Below are 22,860 nucleotides of genomic sequence, written 5' to 3'. Positions count from 1 at the left end.
CTGTATAAATTATAATATTTTTGATTGTAAAAAAAATAATTTACATCAGATGAAAAGATTATCACGGAACTGAATGAATTATCATATGGAATACAAATTGAAATGTGAACTGAGTTTGTTAACATTTAAAACAGATGACATTAATTACTTGTGGATGAGAATACTGCATGAGGTCTACTGTTCACAGAACTACTAGTTGAATAATTTTATTGATAGTGGATTACTTGCTATTTCTATGTTGTAAGTACATCCTGGTTGTTAACTGTTGATGCATAATTATTACTCATCAGTTCAGTATTGGAAGTGAAATAGAATATCCCTAACAGAATTAATTTACAAGTTGAGTCAAATATGATGCTCGAATAAAAAACTATTTTGTTTTTTAGATGTCAATGTTATTTGTGAATGGTTATTATTATTGTTATTCTTCATTTAGACTATTTTAGTATCAAAATAGAGAGAGAAACCGTTTTGGGTTAGGCTATCCTGTTGATTCTCTCTCAATAATCTATTTAATGTTGTGATTGTGTACCTAAATGAAATAAGTATGCTTCAATTGAAATAACTTTTATGAATGTTTTTGTTGCAGGAAATGGCTAAAATACTGTCACACCCGAGAGTCTACAGTTTCCTGCATGTTCCCGTGCAATCCGGAAGCGATGCTGTGCTCACTGATATGAAGCGAGAATATAATCGAGCTGACTTTGAAAACGTGGTCGATTACCTCCAAAAAAAGTAATTATTCAACTACTAGTACCTCATTCTGTCATTATTCGCAATGCCAGCCAGTTGAAGGCATCATTTTTAGGATGTTGCTCAATCCTCTATCATAATACTCTTAAAGTTTTTACATTTTTGAAGCTGCTCCTCCTCATTTGTTTCAATTGAAGTTCGAAAAATTTTTCGTAATAGTTTATTGTTTCTTTATTGATTTATAGACCTACTGGAAAGTATAAAGCTGGATTCGCACACAACAGTGACAGTGAAAATATGTGCCTTAAGTTTGAATGATATCATGCATACTCACTCGGCCGGGCTGAGTGGCAATATTCCAATTGCCACAACTGGTGGAAATTATATTTTCACTGTTCACTATCACTGTTGTGTGTGAATCCAGTGTGAATCTAACTTATTATGTTCCTACAGATTGGGTAGCGACTGTATGTATTAAGTAAGTTACGGTTCTCTAGTCAATATAAATGAATTCATTCATTAACATCATCAATTTGTATCATTATCTAGTTATTATTTATAACCCTGAAGGATAATCACTATTTTTTCAACTGCAGAGTCCCTGGTGTAACCATAGCCACAGACCTGATTTGTGGCTTTCCAACGGAAACAGAAGAGGATTTCAATGAAACATTGAGCCTTTGTCAGAAATACAAATTCGTTTCTCTTTTCATCAATCAGTTTTATCCAAGGCCTGGAACGCCCGCCGCTCGCTTGCCTCGACTCCCTGCTGCTGAGGTATCAATATTATTCACTTGAAAGCAATATACTGTCCACTGTCCACCGCTCGTAAGTTGGCCTCTCAAGTCTGAGGCGGAGTAGGGAAATTAGTGAGTGGCGCCATGTTATTGACGACTCGGTAGTGTGACTACAAACCCTTCTCAATGATAAAGCATTAATGTAACGACTAAAAATGTTAGGATGTAATTTTAAATATAGATCGATGGTTAAATTACAAATTTGGTGGGATGGAAATTACTCCATTAAATTTGGCGAAGGCAAATAGACCATAGTGTTTGTGTTCTAGCTGTCTGGCTCTCCAGTGCCATACGTTACGTCTAAAAATAAATCGACTGGATTCCTTCCAGAAGCCAACTTACGAGCGGTGGATAGGTTCCACCGCCCTACTTTTTTTTAGTACACTTGCAATCATTAGAAAAAATTGTTTGTATTAAAATTTATCTTTGATATTTCCATAAATAATATGTTTTTATAAGCTAATGCAAAAGTTGATCTGTTTGGTTATTGACCGAACGAAGTGAGGTCTAAGATTCAAGTCGACGGTTTGGCATTTCTCTTAATGTTTAAGTGTTTATGTTTTTATGTTGCGCATTTACGGCGAAACGCGGTAATAGATTTTCATGAAATTTGACAGGTATGTTCCTTTTTTAATTGCGCGTCGACGTATATACAAGGTTTTTGGAAATTTTGCATTTCAAGGATAATATAAAAGGAAAGAGTAGCCTCCTTCATACGCCAATATCAGAGTAAAAATCAGACTATAGAATTATTCATCAGCTGACAAGTGATTGATTACACAGATGTGTGGAGAAGCCAGTGTATTGCTATATTTCCATAAGGTCTATAGTTTCAATCAGGTACTTGTGGATGAGAATACTGCGTGAGGTCTACTGTTCACAGAACTACTAGTTATAGATCAATGACTCCATTCTCACACTCATCATAGAATTAGTCTATGCAATTGAAATCATATTCAGACATTTATTAGAAGAACTACGATTTCCTTTTATGAAAGGAATATAAACAATGTCTCTCAAATCAACAAGTTGTGTATGTACTACCATAGAGAAACAATAACATGAGTAGATATCCCATGGTATAGGGCGTTTATGTCGCAATTTTCAATGTTAACTCTAGCTGACAGTCCACGTAGTTCTTTCCCGTGAAGCTGTGTGACGCTGATAGTCTCTCATATTTTGCCGTTAATACACTCACGCCCGGCCAAAACAGTAAAAATCGACAAAAATTGGCTTGAGTTAACAGTAAAAGTTGCGACATAAACGCTCTTTACCATGGGATATCTACGTACGCTTTTGTTTCTCTATGGTACTTCTGAAATCGTTTGAGATATGCAATTTCTTTCTGGACTTATATTAACGAATCAATAAATCCAGAGATCATTCAATGTGTTTTTGCTTTTTCGACCTATTTAGGATACTGAATTTTAATAGTTGTGTACGATGCTTAATAAATTAGCATTGTATTAACATTGGACGTTTGAACCTACGGTATATTTTCAATTAGAAAATAATACCAGTTTTGAATTTGAATAAAAAAGTCCATAGTTTGATATTTATTGTAATAAGATTAATTAATTTTTAATATTGATTGAATTAAGTGTCTCGTTCTTTCTTATTATTGGATTGTAATAAATCGTTTGTTCGATAGCTTAAAAGGCGTACGAAAGTGATGACAGAATTTTTCAAAAGTTACGAGCTTTTTCAGCCCCAAGTTGGCACCAAACAAAATGTTCTGGTAACAGAGGAAGCTCATGATGGACAGCATTATGTCGCTCACAACAAGTTCTATCATCAGGTAAGACAAAATATTGTTACGTTTCATAAATGTTGGTCAATTAATAGGTCCAATATCAGCACTATTTTCTCCATTTGTCATAATACCGTACAATTTTCAAAACAAAATTTTAATCAGTTAATGATCAGTACGGTAACTAGTACTAATTCCCACGAATCTTCAACATTGAAACTACATTAGTAAAACTCCATTGAAACTGGATAGCAGTTATTATTACAGTATCATAAACTAAGATGTAAAAATGTTTTCAAATTATCTTTTTTTCATTAGGGCTACTCTAAAATTGTTAATAAACAATTTTAAAAAACGGTACTTAGATTTTTTTATTTCTGTTCAAGTGTTTTCAAATATATTTTGTAACCGCACGGGACATGCATAGAACCTTATATCACTTTTAATTATCATTGGGATTGTATGAGTGATTCCACTTGACTCAAGTTCTCAAGGATGGGAACATGTCACCTAGAGTGCGCCATCTCCTATATAGGAGGTCCTGATTAAATCAGCAGCCTCAAGCTTTAGGGTAACCGTCCACTGGAACCGTATTCAACAGATCCGTTCGGCCGTTGGATCGGACGAATCTGCTGGCCGTTAATTTGGCCGAATATGGTCGTTCATTGTTCAGTCATATGGTCAGTCTAGTTCAGTAGTTGGCTGGTTGCCAATTATTGAATTAACTACTATCATAGCTACCAAAATTTTCCATAAACAATGATTATATTCAGGTTTTGAAAATTGAATAAACAAATATCCACTAAATTAGTTATTCATTACAATAATCTTTCCTTCAGATCCTATTTGTTCAGCAATCTTTGTCCACAGATTCCTTTGAACATCAGGACGATGATATATCTTTTGTCTCGCATATTCCACAATGGAACATGCTCTTGAACCAAACTTATCAACTTTTCATTGTCCATAGTTACAACTTTATAAAACAGATCAACTTCAAAAAACAAAAACAAACAAGACTGTGAAACAATTTTAGGTTAGAAACACTTTGTTGTCTCAGCTCGACTAGTTAGGATAAAGCCGGAAAATCCCATTCAATTCGGATCGAAAAATTGATCGTATGAACCTGTTGCAATGGACGAGCATCTATTCCTTTCTTTGTTGGGGGATCGTTCGGCAGTTTTCGGCCGATGCTAGTTCAGACGAAAACGGTTCTAGTGGTCGGCCCACCTTAAGCTAGGCCTACCTTCTCCGCTCCACCATGTTGCGACCCTTATCAATCAATCAGCTCCATTTCAGTATTTAATTGCTAGGGTCATGCTACATTGGTGGTCCCGGTATTATAATAATAATGTTGGACAACACATCCAGAGGAGTTTATTCATGAATTCAGGACCTTTACATAATATTTTTATAATATCGGGGCATCGAGCTTCGCTCGTTATTTTTAGTTATTGATAAACAGAACACAATTCTCTAAAATGATCGTGTTTATATTTCACAGCTGGCTATACGAAATCTTATGAATTTCGGGGATGCGATATTTTGATTTTTCACATACTAACTCGCTCATTCACTTTTTTACTATCCACAGCTGTTTCAGCCAAGGATGAATTATCTTTTTAATGTCGTTCAGGGAGTTTTCCCCAAGAATGAGACCTAGTGAAATCGAATTTTCATATCATAAACCTACTATGTTCCAAATTTCGTGAAAATCGTTACAACAGCTTTCGAGATCCGTTGAACATAAATATATACCCATATAACCACATAAATATATACAGAAATTGCTCGCTTAATATAATAGGATAACATTAGTAATCCTTTCCGTACTTATTAATGACACGGTTAATTTACTTATGTAAATATAAGTCGAGGCCCAATGACGTAATACATAATTATATATCAGGCTTGGTGGGACCCTCCCGCTGAAAATATACACTATAATATATATAGTCCAGGCGCTGGCTTACATTGAGCATACATGAGAGAGGCAGAGAATTTGACTTCGAATTATTGTTAGGGGATCTTTAGTGTATATGAAACTCGATGTCGTCACGTCCCAGGGTGGTCGTCAGATTGGTGGGAGGGGGGTAAGTTGTAAAAAACGCGCGCTTATAAAATCGCCTGTCCTGCAGTTACTATTCATAGTACAGCTTTGAATTTTTTCTCAATATTATGCACACATAACGATAAACCGCATAATTTTTCCGTAAAAAATGAAATATCTCGAAAAATGTATTTTTTTATTATGGATTTTTTGTTATTTCTCGAATATTTAAGTCGTTAGCCGACTTACAGGAAAAGGCTCCCAATAAACGTTGCAGGCCGTTTCATCCTGAATCCAATGATATAAATAGTTTGGAGGTTACGATCATAGATGCGGTGGTGGGAGGGGGATGAGTAGCACTGTTACGCTGCGGCGCGGTCCTCCCCCATGATTAATGCGCGTAGTGGCCTGTCTATAGCATCGCTCCTACTAGTCTTTGCATTCAAATTATGTATTTCAGGAACGCTATCTTATGTATTTTCGGTCGCTGAACACGATTTTTCAACTCTCAAGCCTCAATAATTAATAATTCTCATCATAATATACAAATTATGGTCAAAATTACAAACTTCATATCATTCTGCAAGGAAACTAAGAAATGACTGTTTGAAATAAACGAAACTTGGGTTTCAAGAAATATATTAAGATAGAATAATGGTAATATTTATATGTGTCTATGTTTTATTGTTTTTATTTCAAATTAATTTATTGTGATGCGCTGCAGGCTAAATTATTAATTACACACTGGCCACGTTTACTTGATATAGTAGTCAGTTAATTTCCAAGAAATGTTTGTGGAATTCCTTAGTTCTTTATGGTGGAAATTGAATTCATCATTTATTCATTATCATAATAATTATGTTTAGTATGAAAATGTTAATCTTTCGTGAATCTCCAGTTTGTCTTGAACTTTCGAGAAATTATATCCAATATAATAATAGATATTAGATAGATGTGTCAAATCAAAATGAAATGGAAATTTAAATATTTATTCAAATTATTTCTAAAATATTATTATAATGGTATTTCACTAACTTTTGATTGATTCATCAATAAAATTATGGTATTACCGTTCAGACTGTTTTGAAATGGTAACAAGCTATTCAGTATCAGAATTTGGGAATAGAATAGTTTTGGGCCATGCCTGTCATTCTTTCCCAAACATATTTATATGATTTGTAATTTTATCCACAAATGAATGAATGAATGTATTCCTGCACGTATCTAACGTATGGATTATTCCTTTATAGATTCTTGCATGTCACATTAATAAATCTCTGACACAGATTTAGAAATCAAGTCTCGATGGTTTGGAGAGCATATTATTGGAGTGATTCTTTTACTCTGCTGCTTCTAGTATGCTCACTACCTTTGTTTGAATTTAGACCATAGACATGAAAAGCTATGTCCACCTGTATCACTCCATCTTCATTGAGAATTTTCATAACTCTTCTCATCACAAAGTTTCCATAATCTTGCAGCGTATTGAAAGTTTTGAAGAGTGAAGTAGGAGTTGAATTCAGGAGAGCCATGTCATCATTATGCGAATTTATCAACGATATTTAGGGATTTAGTCAAATCCACAACTAGTTTCACTTACAATTTCATGGGCCAAGTGAGATTAAGCGTTTTTTTCAAATTTCCATCAGATGTTGACAGAGATTGCGGTTATTGTAGAAATACATGCTGCATCAAAACTTCGATGCTGAATTATATTTGAACAGCTACCTAGTAAAAATACAGAGATTAGATCTTTTTGTTCTAGAATGAACTAAGACTAGGATTTTTTGTTTGATTGCATCGTGGAGAATGACAGAACTCTGTTTCTTTTTATAGGTGAGAATACACTTCTACAATACAATTTGCCACAACTATGTTCAGATAAAAATCGTTGGAGACCGAATAACTATTTCTTTTTACATTTAAAAGAGAATCACACACTTCTTCACTTGCTTCCAGACCATTGATAACATTATGCAGATTTTGTTGTCCATCAGAGTCTTGAAGAAAAATGTAATGTTCTCGTGAGAAGGTTATGCTTCTTAAAATCATTCTCATCTCTTATTATTCTTGTTTTACTTCCTTCGATGACTTTTCTTCACAATCTCCAGTGATATCCATAATGATGTCAACATACTTGAACAGAATATCTTTGACGGAAGATTTATTTATATAGTAGCAGCCATTTTAGGAAAGCTTTTTAAGTACTAGCTATTACAATCACTCACTTATGAGTTTTAGATGATCGAATGAGGGTTTGTTCCAAAGCATTATCGGTTGTCACATTATTAAACTTTAAGGGTTTCCTTTTGACAGAGAGTCAATGTATTGACTGTATAGAGTTAATGTTTCCTTATTGGAAATGATTTTCTACTTCTGTGGGTATTTTTTCACATTTTCTAGATATAACACAGACTCCATAATATAGTTTGTGTGATTGAATGAAAAAAGTATGGGATCTTTTCTTGTACAGTTTCTATGTGCAATACCAGAGTCCTTTCTTATGAGCATGAATACAATTTAAGATAATTTAAACTATGATAATCAGTCATAAATTTCAAGTAGTCATTGATTTTGCATTGTGATTCTAAAAAAACTCCACAAATAGCTCCTGACTTCTTTCAAATATACTGTGACAATCTTTCATATTTGAACCGTTCATGAGTCCTTCTTTTAATTGTTTCATTGAATTGATTGCTTGCTCTCACACCTTAATTATACTGATCTCCCCTCAATAGATTTCCAACAGTATTCTCTCCAAATATTTCAGATTCAACAAAGATATCTTCTATCCCACATTCTCTGGCTATGGCGAGTAAGTAAATGTGTGTTAGTTCGGCTCCGTCTTCAAATAGATATTTCGTAGAGTTCAACAGTTCAATTCACTACAAATTACACATCAAATTATTCAGTTTCTCGAGCTAAATTCAATAGTGAAATTATATTTTTGATTAACTCACACTCTTTTTATTTATCTTGAAAAAACATTTCCAATTCTTCAGTCTACCTTCTCGCCTGTAAAAGTGTAAATCCACCTAACGGTACAATATGGTCCGACCGAACAGAGGCACACCAAAGAATGAGGTCAACGCTCTGAAGCCAGGGCCTTCTCCAGCTATTTCTGGATCATTGTCTGAAGAGACCCTCCGCATTATTCGACAGAAAATCGAAGAATCTGTACAAAATGCTGTCTCAATGGCTGTAAAGTCTATCTTCAGACAATGAAGGAGGAGAACAAGCAGCTGCACGATAGAATTCGTGAGCTGGAGGTGTCTTGTCACCTAAAGGTTGACGAACTCGAGCAATACGGGCGCCGACATTCAATACGTATTTTTGGGATCCCTGAGAGCAACAAAGAAGACACGGACCTGCTGGCGCATGATGTCTTCAACAAGAAGCTGAACGTGCCCGTGACTCTGGCGGATGTCAACCACTCGCATCGCGTTGGAAGGCGTCAACCACCTCAACAAGGGCAAGCGAAACTCAAGGACTGACCCATCATAGTTGGACTCTGCAGCTACCGGACCAGGAAGATGATCATCGACGCTAAGAGGAAGCTGAAGGGTTCCGGCGTCACCATTCGCGAGGATCTGACTGCGGAGCGTCTCAAGATCCTCAACGCTGCGGTCGACCGTCATGGGCACAGGAATGTCTGGTCATCTGACGGGAGGATCAAGATCTCTATCGGCGAGGGAGGATCCAAGAAGGTCCACACAGTCGAGAGGATGACCGACCTTCTAAAAATAAAGGTAAATTGAATCATTTCAGGAATTGATGACTAAGGTGCCCTTTACTACAATAATAGGAAATTCGTATTAATAGATTTCACAGTAGATATACCTTGGCATTTTTCATGAGCTGGCTTTCTGTTCTATAAATGAATCTTTCCACTGCTATTTATGATTTTATATACGGTAATTATTCAAATTATTCACATTTGTTAATAATTTATCTTGATATTAATTCTCAAAGTTACGTTCTATGAATCAACTTTTATACTCCAGAGGGGACTAAGAAAATTATTATCTCTATTCTTACAAATTACATCTCTTACCAAAATTGGTTTCATAATTAATAATTTTCGAAATGCTGAATTTCAAATAAATTGGATGATTAACATACGTTATAGATATAGATATAATCTATAGGTATAGATAGTAATCTCTTCTATATTAGGTGTACATAATGATATCATCTACTATTGCCACAGCTCGAACAATAGAAGCTAATTAAACTAAAGTGAAGAGTTATTGATAGAACAGAGAGGTAGGTTCATATGCTTATGTAGGGGCTGTGTTTCATTTAACATTATCTCAGACATTCATCACTAAAATATTACAGTACTCAATTTGCTGCTTTTATCATTATTGCAACTCCCAATAATTGTTTGCCCTTGTTCTCATACTTTACCGTTCAATCCTATTTAAAACTCATCTAAAATAATCTCTAGCACTTTCTCAATAGTCTCCTCTACTTCTCATTTTTCTTTCTCTCTTCATCTTATAGTTATTATAATTACTAGGATATTGTGGTGGTTATTACATTTATTATAACTGTTAGGATTGTTGTGATTGTTGCAAAGATGATTATTATTATTTTCCATTCTTCTTCTTTTTCTTCTTCTTCTCTTTCTTTCTCTTCTCTTCTTCTTTCCTTGATTAATTCCATCACAATATGTTGGATTTCTTACTTTATAGTTTAGTTTCAAAAGTTCTTCTCAATTGTGCACATTTCTTCTATCTCTTCTATCCTTCCCCATTATTATCATTTTTTCCCTGTGATTTTTCCACTAGCTATCCAGCATGTTCAAATGTTTATTTGCTTTGTCACAGTAGATTACCTTTTCTCTTTCTATCTGAATACTTTCTACTAATATTCATATTTGATATTCGATTCTTTCTCACAGTAAATCATACATTTATGAAAATATTATTCATTATCAGTTGTATTATGTATCATTTCTCAAGTGATAACTTTCTTCAAAGATTTTTCGTTTTTCTGCTGGCTTTTTCTTCTCTTTTGCAGTTTTTACTGGATTCCATTTCACTCTTTCTCCACCTTGTGCACGATCTTCCACTACTGGATTCCATCTCTCTCTATCTCCACTTGGACTCGATTTTGCACCAATGGATTCCATCTCTCTCTGTATCTACTTGGACTCGATCTTCCACTACTGGATTCCCTCTCGCTTTACCTCCACTTGGACTAGATCTTCCACTACCTAGATCAGTTCTTCCACAATCTTCATCTTATTCACCATTCGGATCATTCACCACTGGAACTCCACAGATCACAACATCTACATCTTATTGTGTTTAGTGAATTTTTGAACTAGTGTTTTTAAATAGTAAAGGGAGCCGAACTGTCAAGGCATACAGAATGCACTCGAATCAAGAGGCTTTTTCATTTAGGTTACGTTTTATCAGTTTCATCCCCATTTTCCCCGTCATGTGTCGTTCTGAGGTCAGTTCAAGGTTGGTCTGCTGCTTCCATGATGCCTCTCACTGACACGTCAGCTCACTCGCCCTCAAGTAGGGTATGATTATTTCAATAATATTAATAATGACACAGGTTTGTTTCTATCAAATAAGCTCCACTCTTTCAAAAAACTTTTCAAGGCTGCTCACCTTAACATCCAATCCCTCAGCTGTCACATTGATGAAATCAGAGCAATCTTCCGTTTTCAGGACTTCAATATAATTGGAATTTCCGAATATTTTTTGAAGCCTAGTATTCTTATCAAATCTTGTTGCATTACCTGGATATAATATCCTCCGAAATGATAGATTAAATGAAGTTTGTGGGGGTGTAGCAGTTTATGTGAAAGATGGTATCAAAACAAAAGTTTTAATCACATCTAAACGTGGAGATGTTTGGAGTATTGTTCTAGACCAGAGTTCATGCTACTTGAATTATCCTTATCTAGTTCTGATAAATTACTCGTTGGTATCTGTTATCACCCACCAGAAATAGGTCATTTTAGAGATTTCGAAAATGCCTTGTTATAACCGTATACTAGTTATGGGGGATATGAACACCGACTTGAACATGACAAATCGTAACTTTGACTACTTTTTCAATGCCTAAACATGACTATTTTACCTCTCGATCCAACTCATCATACTAGTAAATCAGACACACTTATTGACCTTCTCATTGTCAGTGATCCCAACGAGCTTGTTCAAACAGGTCAAATCCCAGACCCAGTTGTTTCTGGACATGATTTGATCTACTGTATACTTTCCCATAAGATACCTAAGCCAGAACAGAAAATTATCACTTATAGAGACTTCAAAAACTTTGATGAAGCCGCCTTCCTTACTGATGTGGCTCAGACTCCATGGCATCAAATTGAAGCGTTACCCTCAGTTGATGACATGGTCAAGACTTTCGAGAATTGGACTTTGACTTTGTGTGACAAACATGCACCTTATGTGACAAGGAGGATTTATTTATTTATTTACTCTTATGGCTTTTATCGGCAGAGAGATCCTTTCGGATGTTCTGCCTTGCCGTATTACCCAATGTCATTTCCTATCAACACTCAAAGTTTATAGGTTATGTCTTGGGTTCTTCATTTTTCTCAATAAAAATTTGCACTTTCACTTCCTGAGTTACTATTTTGTAAATTTTAAAATCAAGAAAACTATTTTCAAACACAAAATCACATTTAAAAAGCAAAAACTATAAAAATGTTGATAATAATATTAAACTGAAAATTTCACATTACAATTTTCTCCATGGCAACCACAAGGAGGATTAATAGAATACGACGAGTACCGTGGATGACTGAAGACATACTTAAGATGATGGGACGTAGAGACAAAGCACATAGAAATTTTAAAAAGACATTCGACTTGGACAGTTTGATAGTGTATAGGAGCCTTAGAAATAGAGTCAAACAGGAATTATGGAACTCAAAAGATTAGGTACTTGAATTCCTTTATTACAAACAATAGACAAGACTCTAAATCACTTTGGCAGGGAATAAAAGAATTCGGGCTTGGCAAACAGAAATCAAATCCCCAAATTGATTTACCATTAAATTTGTAAGGGGGGAAAAAGAACTATGATAACTTTTGTAAGGGGAAAAACTATTATAACAAAAAAAGAACAGAATAACTAGAACTTTAATTAATGAATCTTTAATATATATATATATAACAAAACAAGATTAATTTCATTATAAATAAGATTGATATGAATTAATGGAGAAAACACTCGCTTGCTGCTAATGATGATTCAATCTTTGTGGTTATGAAAATTTAAGAACAATGATTCAGTAGTCACCTACCTTTTTGAAATGGCTTCCCCCTTTGGCATCCACTGTTTTAAATCGCGACTTTAGTATTTTAAAAGAACAAATATTAACTGAACCAATGAATAGGTTCAGAACCCGTCTCCCTTAACAATACAATTATTTTTATACTGCCCGATCTGTGACAGAGTAACTGTATTATTAAACGAACCGAAATCTAGCCTTTTTCACTGGATCAGCCGAACGAGCTCACTCACTGACCAAAAGTAAAATTTTGGGTATTAAATATAAACTCAGTCAATGCCAAACATGAAAGCCATTTCAAGTACATATTTTTATCTGTCGCACAAGCGGCACGTTTGTTATTAAAAACAAAAGAGAAGGTACATTAATTTTGACAACAAATGAAATAAACAATCTTTCTGTCGATGACAAAGATTGTTCAAAGACAAAAACACTGTTTATTAAACTTTTTAAATTTAAAACTCTAAAATCCTGATCAATATGAGATAAATATATGATTCATATATATGTCCCATATGACCAGGTGACACATTGGACAATATAAATGACCATTTCGTTTCACATTCCAACCAACGCGACGAAGTTGTCATTGGTAATCATATCAATGATCTTGAAGAGCAGGTTACAAAATTAGATGTACCACTTATTGATCAATTTCATTTCCACCCAATCTCAGAATACACTTTCAAAGCAAATCAACGTATTCATAGTAATGCTATGGGTGTAGACCAAATTCCTATTAAATTTATCAAGAACATGTTATTTGCTGTTTTACCAACCATTACTTACATTTTCAACAAGTCACTTGAAGAAGGCAATTTCCCTGGAAACTGGAAGTTTGCTCTGGTTCGCCCTCTAAATTAAGTTGCATCACCCAATTAAGTTGAGGATTTCAGACAATCAGTATTCTACCTGCATTGTCCAAAGTGCTACAAAGACTTATTCATGCTCAAGTTGTAAAATTTCTAGACAACAATAGAAAGCTTCATAACTTTCAATCAGGCTTTAGGAAATTCCATTCAACTGAGACAGCTCTCCTTCGTGTCACAGATGATGTAAGGTCAGCTATGGACCATCCTCACCCTATTTGAATTCTCTAAATCATTTGATACTGTTGATCATAAAGTTATTTTAAACAAGTTAGCTATTCTTGGTTTTAGTCGCAACTCCCTAGATTGGTTCAAATCCTATCTCTTAGGTAGGATACAATGTGTTTCTGTTGGTGACAACAAGTCAAATTGGAAAAATGTTATGCATGGAGTACCACAAGGTTCAATTTTAGGTCCTCTCCTATTCACTTTGTATGCTAATGACCTTTCTTCCATTATCAAGTTCTCCAGCTTCCATACTTATGCTGATGACCTTCAAATTTTATTCAAGCTGTACCATAACAAAAATAGATGAAACAGTTGGAATTATGAATCAAGATATCAATTCGATATTTGAATGGACAAAGAAAAATGGCCTTAAGCTCAATCCCATCAAACATTATAATTGGATATTCTCGTCTTATAAACAATATTGACCTTGAATCGATTCACAAAATTAGTGTTGATGGTAATGACATTCCTTACTGAAGCTCAGTGAAAAATTTAGGAATTATTATGAATAATACTCTTGACTGGTCAGAACAAGTGAACAAAACATGTAAAAAGGTATTTTCAGCGATGCATTCATTGAAGAAAATGCACGACATCCTCCCTAGAAACATTAAATTGTTATTGGTTCAATCTCATATGTTCCCACATTTAACGTATTGTAATTCTGTTCTCAACGATATGCAAGTCACTCTGAATGATAAACTACAGCGTTGCCAGAATTATTGTCTATGTATCGTCTACTCTCTTCAACGTCATGAACATATCACCCCTGCCCACATTGCCAGTTCAACATTGAAGCTTCCCGATCAAAGACGTTTTCGAATAGTCAAGCTTGTTAGAGATATCTTGAAATACGGAAATCCGAACTATTTAAAAGATTATTTCAATTTTTTTCTGAAGGTAGGAGGATAGATGCTTCACTTACTAGAACCGGAGAAAGTACTTTAAGGATACCCAACCATCAAACCACTATTTTCACAAAATCCCTTTTTAGTCAGTGCCTGTCGTGCATGGAATGCACTTCCTGTTTCTATCAGGTCCATCGAGAGCCGAGCGAACTTCATCCTGACTTAAAAAAAAACATCTTTTGGAACAAATGATTGAAACTGTCCAGCCCTAGAACGATCACATGACAACCATCCCTCACCCATCCCACCAATACAAACCTATAAACCTGTTATAGAATAAATTGTATATATATATATATATATTATATATATATATATATAATATATATATATATATGTATATATATATATATATATATATATATATATATATATATATATGTATGTATATATATTATATAAACTCATGTTTTTTTTAATTATTCACTGCATACTGTTGTATATTACTAAAAGTTGATTACCCTGATCTACTTTCAGCCTACTCCATTCTATTAATCAATGATTTGATCTTATCTACCTATATAATTATTTTACTTTGTTAATTTTCTGTTTTTCTTTCTCTTGAATATTCATATTAATTAAAACTTTTACAATATTTCCATTTATAAATAAATCCTAAGTTGAATTGATGAAATTAACGTTTTGGTAGAGAGTTAGTGGGAAGGATATTTTCAATATTCTTTCTGAAGAATGGACATTGATATGTCCAAAGCTCCGCCAATTTATGTAGATGCATAACAATATTATCTTTAGTTATTACAAATAGTTTTTCGTATCATATACAGTTCAATAATTATTTTCTTAGTCTATATTATGTACATTCATCTATAATTTTGCTGTATTGTAAGCTATTTTATAAAGTCTATAAGCCAGTACTTTATTTATGTAGATTACAAAGTACTCAATCAATTCCACTTCCATTCAAGTACCATCCCAAGCCAATCAGTCAAACTCAGCAAGATGAAAAGTATCTATTCGTAGATACAGAAATGAATTGATAGAACTGCGTTTACACCTAAGTTATTAACAAAATGTTAATAACTTAATCTTTATAGATTCTATTAGATTGAACGGAACTTGACAAACACATATGTTCATCAAGTGTATGATAAGTTATGTTTAATCTAATAGAATCTATTAAATATTAAGTTATTAACATCTCGTTAATAACTTTGATGTAAAGAGTTTTATTTCCTTTGTAATGAAATATTTAGTCATATCACATGGGAGTAATTGGCATTATTTGTGCTTCAACTTTAAATTTGTATTAAGAAAATATTTTATTCCTGTTACACGGTACTCTTTATGGGGTAACCTCTATTATTTGCTTAACACTTAATCCATTACTTGACTTTCGCAATTCCAAAGCTATCATTGAAGTAAATCGAATAAGTATTCTCTCTTCATGAAATATTAGTTTTTTATCGACTGAGAAACACATTACAATGTAATCATAAATAATGATAATGAGGATGAAGTTTGTAATTTTGACCATAATTTGTATATTATGATTAGAATTATCAATTATTAAGGCTTGAGAGTTGAAAAATCGTGTTCAGCGACCGAAAATACTGTTCGCCGCTCGTAACTTGGCCTCTAGAAGGAATGCAGTCGATCTAGTTGACATATGGCACTGGAGAGCCAGGTAGCGAGTACACAAACGCTGTGGTCTATTTGCCTTCGCCAATATTAAGATGTACATCCCACCAAATTTGTAATTTAACCAGCGATCTATAAGTAAAATTACATCCTAATGTTTTTAGTCGTTACATAAAATAATAGAGTTTAAGATTCAAGTTCAACTTTCAACTCAGAATTCAACTTTTTCGATGAAACTAAAAAAATCATTGTTTTTTTCTGAATATCACTTCGTTAAGACTTATTATAAGATGTACTAAAAAGGGTGGATTTTATGACAATATAACGGGGATAATGGTTAAGTTACTCTCTATTGGTTTTCAATATTGTTCATCCAACATATATTTTACTAAAAATAAATCAAAATGTACATACATATCGTGACAATTAGAAGTTACCCCAGTCTGTGACATTGTAAAAATGCTAGTTCTACTGAGGTTATTCCACAAAATCACTATAACAATTTTAAAACTAATTTAATAAATCGCTATAAATATTTCAATAATTATTTTAAAACGGCTACTAACTTAATGAAAAAATAACACAACATTTCAACGTTTACTCCGGTCAACTGCTGTTTAGGGTTTGTAGTCACACTACCGAGTCGTCAACAACATGGCGCCACTCGTTAATTCCCCCCCCCCCTACGCCTCAGACCTCAGAAGCCAAGTTATGAGCGGTGAACAGTACATAAGATAGCGTTCCTGAAATACATAATTTGAATGCAAAGACTATTCGAGAAATAAAAAAAAGTCCATAATAAAAAATACATTTTTCTAGATATATGTGTAGGACCACATTGAAAGCCAGTTATGTGTACATAATGTTGAGAAAAAATACAAAGCAGTACTATGAATAGTAACTGCAGGACAAGCGATTTTATAAGCGCGCGTTTTTTACAACTTACCCCACTCTCCCCCAATCTGTCGGCCACCCTGGGACGTGACGACATCGAGTTTCATATACACTAAAGACCCCCTAACAATAATCCGAAGTTAAATTCTCTGCCTCTCTCATGTATGCTCAATGTAAGCCAGCGCCTGGACTAATAGATTTATGTATATATCAGGCAAACACCAACAGATAGCCATACGAGTTTTTCTAGTAGAATCGTTTTGATTGGTTCCTCCTACTGGATTTGTAGGCAACCAAAGCGGGATTCACATTCATCCAAAGCGGATGTCGTTCTTTTAAATCGTTTATAATAACATTGTAATCACTTTATACCACCATAGAGAAAATATAGCATAAGAGATATCCCATGGTATAGGTCTTTCATGTTCCGAATTTCAAGCCGATTACCGTCGACTACTGTCTATTATTAGGGCCAGACCATATTAAGCGTTTTTTCAGGCGTTTCCAGAGAGCGTTTTTAGATTCGGCAGGCCAGGAAGCTCTCCGATTGGCTAATTGGGTTGACAGGTGAGTGAAAGAACGGCACAGTTTGAGAGACAACCAGCGTCTCATAGCTTCACTAAAAATAAATACTTGGATTATCGACTTGAGTTGACAGTGAAATTTGGAACATAAACGCCTTATATCATGGGATATATTCTTATGCTATCCCTCTTCTATGGTACCACGTTAGTATGTCATTATGTGATATTATAAACAGGTAATTGTAAAAGGAAGTAGAGCTGGGACAAGTTGAGTTGCATCGGAGTTGAAATCTCATGCTGGTTCAATTCGTGTTACCGTTTCTACATTTCTATAGTGATTGAACGGTCGTTTATTATCACAATCTCCATGACATTTTCTATTCAATAGAGATTTCAAATTAAGCCGCTTTATTGCAAACTGAGTCATGAACATTAACATTTTTATTTCATGTATTTCAGGTATTAGTTGAGAAGAATCCGAAATGGCTTGGCAAGATGCTGGAGGTGAAAATCACTACGGCCAGCAAGCACTCCATGGTCGGAGAGGTTCTCTGTGTTGTCGGGGAAACCCCTGCCACTCTTCTAAAATCAGATGCTTTCGATATCAATTCTGCTAAATCGCTGCCTTACACTTTCTTTGTTATCATTGTTTTGGTTATTGCTAGATTGTTTTGGGTGTTCTTTCTATAGTAGTATTGTTTTAGTTGAAATCAAAGAACACTGCAATATCATTGTGATAATTATTATTCAGTATACATTAAAAAATGAAAATCCTACTTGTAACATTTTATTTTTTGTCACTTATACTTATCCAATGTCACCAAGTGAATATGTACCGGGTAACGGAGAAGAGGAGAATGTTTGACGCTTGATTTCTATTTTATGATCTTATCACTCTTTTCTGTAAAACGATGAAGTGTTTTTGACTAGTGAGTGGTTTCCTTACATTCAAATAAAGAAAAATGTTTATGGAATAATGGGTTCTAAAATGCCAAGATAATAATGGTGAAAAATTACAAAATTTCCTTGAAATTTTAATCTTATAAATGTGTGGCAGCATCATGAGGGTACTAAATAACAAATCTATTTATCTATACCAATCTACACTATACAGAGTGTTATCGAATTACCAGCCAATTCTAGGACATTGTTCTTCGGTAAGAAACATACCTAAATATAATTATCAAACTGTCTGAAATCCTTAGTTACTCACACATTTTTTTGGGTAGTATCACAGAGACAAGTTCTCACAGAGACAAGTAGTGTTTTTGAACGATATTAGTGTCACAGAGACAAGTTTCATAGGAACAAGTAGTTTTATAAATGGCAGTCTCACAGGAACAAGTTCCCACAAAGACAAGGTGAGTCTCACAGAGACAAGGTCTGTCTCACTGGAACAAGTAGTGTCAGTGGAACAAGAAGAGGGGTAGAGTCCCATTCGAACAAGTGTAGTGTCACAGAGACAAGGTCAGTCTCACAGGAACAAGGTTGGTGTGGTGTGTTGCCTACACATGAAGATGAAGGCATTCCATTCGCTCCAATAAATTGGATGTCATCTGTTTTTTAATATATATACATATATATTATGGTGACATGAATAGAATAGAATGACTGCCTTTATTTATCTTAGAAAGCGTCTGTTGTTTAATACATATATATATTATGGTGACATGAATAGAATGACTGCCTTTATTTTTCTTAGAAAGCGAAGTTAGGGCGCAGTTGACCCTCTCTTACACTCAACTCTCTATCAAGTATTATAACAATACGAAAAAATAAATACAAATAATATGATTAAAAACAAACAATAGTTAAGTTATCTACTTATTTAAAATAATAACAAATTTTAAATTATTGAAAAGAAAGAGAAAAAAAATGACATTGAAAATAATACATAACAATGCTGAATGATAGTATTTTCTGATACTTCATCACTTTAGTAAAATATAAGACACTACATAATACAATACAGTAGGCCTACATAGCAACTGAAGTGTTTGCTATACATTTCATTTCCTACTTATTATCACTATGTAAATCTCGAAGTGGATAAGTAAATTACATTATGATTTATTTGAATAGTAAAATAGAATCTTCCTTCAATCAACAAACAACGTCACAAACAACGCTCCTTCAATCCACGTGACATACATATATAAATATATAATTTACATATGTTAATAATGTGGTGACATCATTTGATGCCAGCTTTAAACGTTTCTCCTGTGGAGAAAAAATTATGAATTTAGTAGACTGTTTAGTGGATCCTAGACATTCAGATTCAAATCTATACATAACAATTGATTCCCCTTTTCATCCAGGATATTTGTGGTTTCTTAAAATTTCGATTTATTGACCGAGCGAAATGAGTTCTAAGATTCAAGTCGACGGCTTTGCATTTCTCTTTATGTTTATATGTTCCTCAATTACGGCGAAACGCAGCAATAGATTACCATGAAATTTGACAGGTATATTTCTTTTTAAATTGTGCCTCGACGTATGTACAAGGTTTTTTGAAAATTTTGCATTTTAAGGTTAATACAATAGGTAAAGTCTACTTCGAACGCCAATATTACAGTTAAAATCAGAATAGAATCATCCATAATTCAGCTGTTGAGTGGATTTTTATTGCATGCAATAACGCATGCAATTAATATATCAATGTAACTTAGTAAAAATAAGCTGTCGTGTTGACTATTCATTGCATGCAATGACGCATGCAATTAATAACGGAAAGAAAACATAGTATTTTCTCTCGACCTTTATCTGCTTTCAACTCGGTCTGACCTGTTGCCAGTAAGTTGAAGGAGATTAGATTTTGATGTTAGCATATTTTTGATACACTAACCCCAACAGCCATTAGCCGTTTTCACACCGACATCTTGCCGACACAACATACAAACAGGATTTACTCTTATGGACAGTATGAGACGAGGCTGTGTTTTATAACTGCGCGAGGTCTACTGTTCATAGAACTACTAGTCCAGGATTAAAATGTCGTTTTACCAAAATCATCAAATATTTAATAATTCAATACAATGATACATGTACAAATGTAAAGCTGACTTGCACCGAGGTAGAATCAATTTAATCTTAAATAATTTGAAATATATTTCAAGTTGTTAGGCTTCATTAATTCATTGAACACCTATTTTATCATTATGTGTTATCAGAACCTATTAGAATTATGTAGATTGCCTTTAATGAATAAATTGAGTTCCATAAAGGTATTATTTCTACCAAACTCCAAAATAACTATTTCAATGTGACTTTTAATTGTTCAGTCAATATAAAATAATTTTGATTCTGCAGTAACTTATATACATAAGTGATATCAATGTAAGAAAGAACAGATTATATACTTCTAGATGAATGGAACAATATTGGAAAGATGTTATCCAACGGTATTTGAATACACCCCTGACTGTTACTGTATGGGAGTACCACCAGTAATTTATAAGTTTTCAATTCGTCAAAAGAGTGGTTATAGATAAAATAGTGTACTCAACGGTTATAATCATCTCCTATCTATATTTTTTCTTCTTATTATTGTTCATCTTCTTCCTCTTCTTCCTTATTCTTCTGTCTCCTTTTTCTATTATCTTCTTCTTCTTCTCGCTTGTTCTTCTTCTCCTCCTGTCATCTTCTTCTTCTTCTTCTTTTTCTTCTTCCTCTAGCTTTGTCCGGCAAGGACTGATTTGTTTTTGTATTATGGAGTCCCTTTTGTATAAGGTACCAAGAACAATAACAGAGATATTTCCAGGGCACTAGAGAATAATGATACTAATTCCCTCTGTCCTTTTGCTAAGTTGAAACGTGTAGCAACGTGAGTTGAAATGTATAAGTTGACCTAAATTTTTGAAGGCTGATCTTCGAATTGATAAAATGATGAATCATGTTTCCTCATCATTATCACCATCCTCAAATTATACGAGTCGATCCAACCGGCGTATTCACGCATGATGTGTGCAGAAAATCTCACTCACACTGACTGTACAACTGTGAGATTAACTATTCTAAGTCAAGGACTCTAAGACTCTCTGTTGTGAGGCCGGGTGATATAATTATTCTCGAGTGACGTTTTCATGTGAAAATTTAGATTTTTCTCCCCTCACAGGTTTTTACCTTGAGCATTATTGTTCTAAAAAAATTGTGTATCATTTTGTTTTTATATGTATGTAAATAATGTGTGTGTATGTTGAACAATAAAAAATTTGACGTTTCCACCCAGTCACTCTGCGCTGTTATGTTAACTATATCTACCCATTTAAATTAGAACTTCATAAACTGTGATTAATTAGACTCGATTCATTTTAACAATTACAAATTATTTCTCAAAAGCTTACATCACATCGAAAGAATTACATCAAATCAAGCACTAGATTTTTATTAATATGATTCCTTGTGATATTCATCGAAGAATAGATATGAAGGGAATAGAAACTTTAAGGGAACGTATTTCACTGGGACAATAAGAATTACTTAACTTCTGATGGAGATTATTATAAATGTTAATAATAAGTGTATATTACATGCGGTTAGATTTTATATAATACTCCATATACGTACTTGAACTTGAAAATAATGATGATGTGGGTACTTACTTGGCACACTCTTCATCAAAGATGTGTCGTGGCTCTGTTGTTTCCCTGGAACAACGTTGCAATATGCACTCCCTCAACACGATAACACCAACAAACGTTGGGTTGGGAAGATGATTATGATTAATAGTGATAAGAAAACTATCAAAAGTTCTATTTGCCATACGAAGTGGCATTGAGGCGCGACTTGCACACTCGCGTACATTACATTTTAAATAGATACGCGTTTGGTCGCTGGAGGTCACCCGATAGAAAAATCCATCGTCAATATGATATAATGTAGTATTGCGGAGCGTTACGATTTCCTTGACCAATTCCATGTCGACTGAATGTGTTTTGTCAACTATTGAACTCGCAACGCAAACGCACAGGTAGCATCCTCGTAGAGGGGAGGCAAACAATACTGAACAAAAATCTATTTTTTCCAGGAAGGGTACAATATGGAAAACACATGTTAAATATTTCCTGCCGCCAAAGTGCAGGAACTGTGCAGTAAAAGTGCATACTTTATACCTGGCACTAGAATTTTTAGAAATAGAAGCATTTGGTTAACTTTGGTTTTACGCTTCAGTGAACATAGTCTATGAGCAGGGTAGTTCTACCTGGACATCACCGATGACAAATTGACCGGGCTTTCCAGAATTACCTAACGGGAAACATTT

At 34.1% G+C, this 22,860-nt stretch overlaps 2 protein-coding genes across 3 annotated transcripts in view; both read left to right on the top strand.

Annotated features, from left to right (window-relative positions):
• The window catches only part of LOC111057851 (threonylcarbamoyladenosine tRNA methylthiotransferase), a 65,536-nt gene extending 47,163 nt beyond the window's left edge, over positions 1 to 18,373 (top strand). For both annotated transcript variants that reach the window (XM_022345319.2, XM_022345320.2), the window contains exons 7-10: positions 590 to 735; positions 1,290 to 1,470; positions 3,142 to 3,288; positions 18,057 to 18,373. In XM_022345319.2, the coding sequence (XP_022201011.1) occupies positions 590 to 735; positions 1,290 to 1,470; positions 3,142 to 3,288; positions 18,057 to 18,287 (705 nt within the window). In that variant the 3' untranslated portion in view covers positions 18,288 to 18,373. The remainder of the gene's footprint in view (positions 1 to 589; positions 736 to 1,289; positions 1,471 to 3,141; positions 3,289 to 18,056) is intronic.
• Positions 8,999 to 10,692, top strand: LOC120351353. Its single transcript, XM_039428299.1, has 2 exons — positions 8,999 to 9,039; positions 10,316 to 10,692. Exons 1-2 carry the CDS (start codon positions 9,016 to 9,018, stop codon positions 10,607 to 10,609), a joined length of 318 nt encoding a protein of 105 aa, XP_039284233.1. The 5' UTR covers positions 8,999 to 9,015; the 3' UTR covers positions 10,610 to 10,692.
• Positions 18,374 to 22,860: the final 4,487 nt, after the last annotated feature.

This window comes from Nilaparvata lugens, chromosome 5 (genome assembly GCF_014356525.2).
Source record: "Nilaparvata lugens isolate BPH chromosome 5, ASM1435652v1, whole genome shotgun sequence".
NCBI lineage: Eukaryota > Metazoa > Arthropoda > Insecta > Hemiptera > Delphacidae > Nilaparvata > Nilaparvata lugens.
Note: the sequence above shows the minus strand (reverse complement) of the source record. Positions and strands in the feature narration are given on the sequence as shown.

Excerpts from the sequence above, each read along its gene's own strand:
- LOC120351353 (XM_039428299.1), top strand. The coding sequence starts at position 9,016 with ATGACCGACCTTCTAAAAATAAAG. Across the intron at positions 9,040-10,315 it reads CCGACCTTCTAAAAATAAAG|TTTTTACTGGATTCCATTTC; the intron begins GTAAATTGAATC and ends TCTCTTTTGCAG.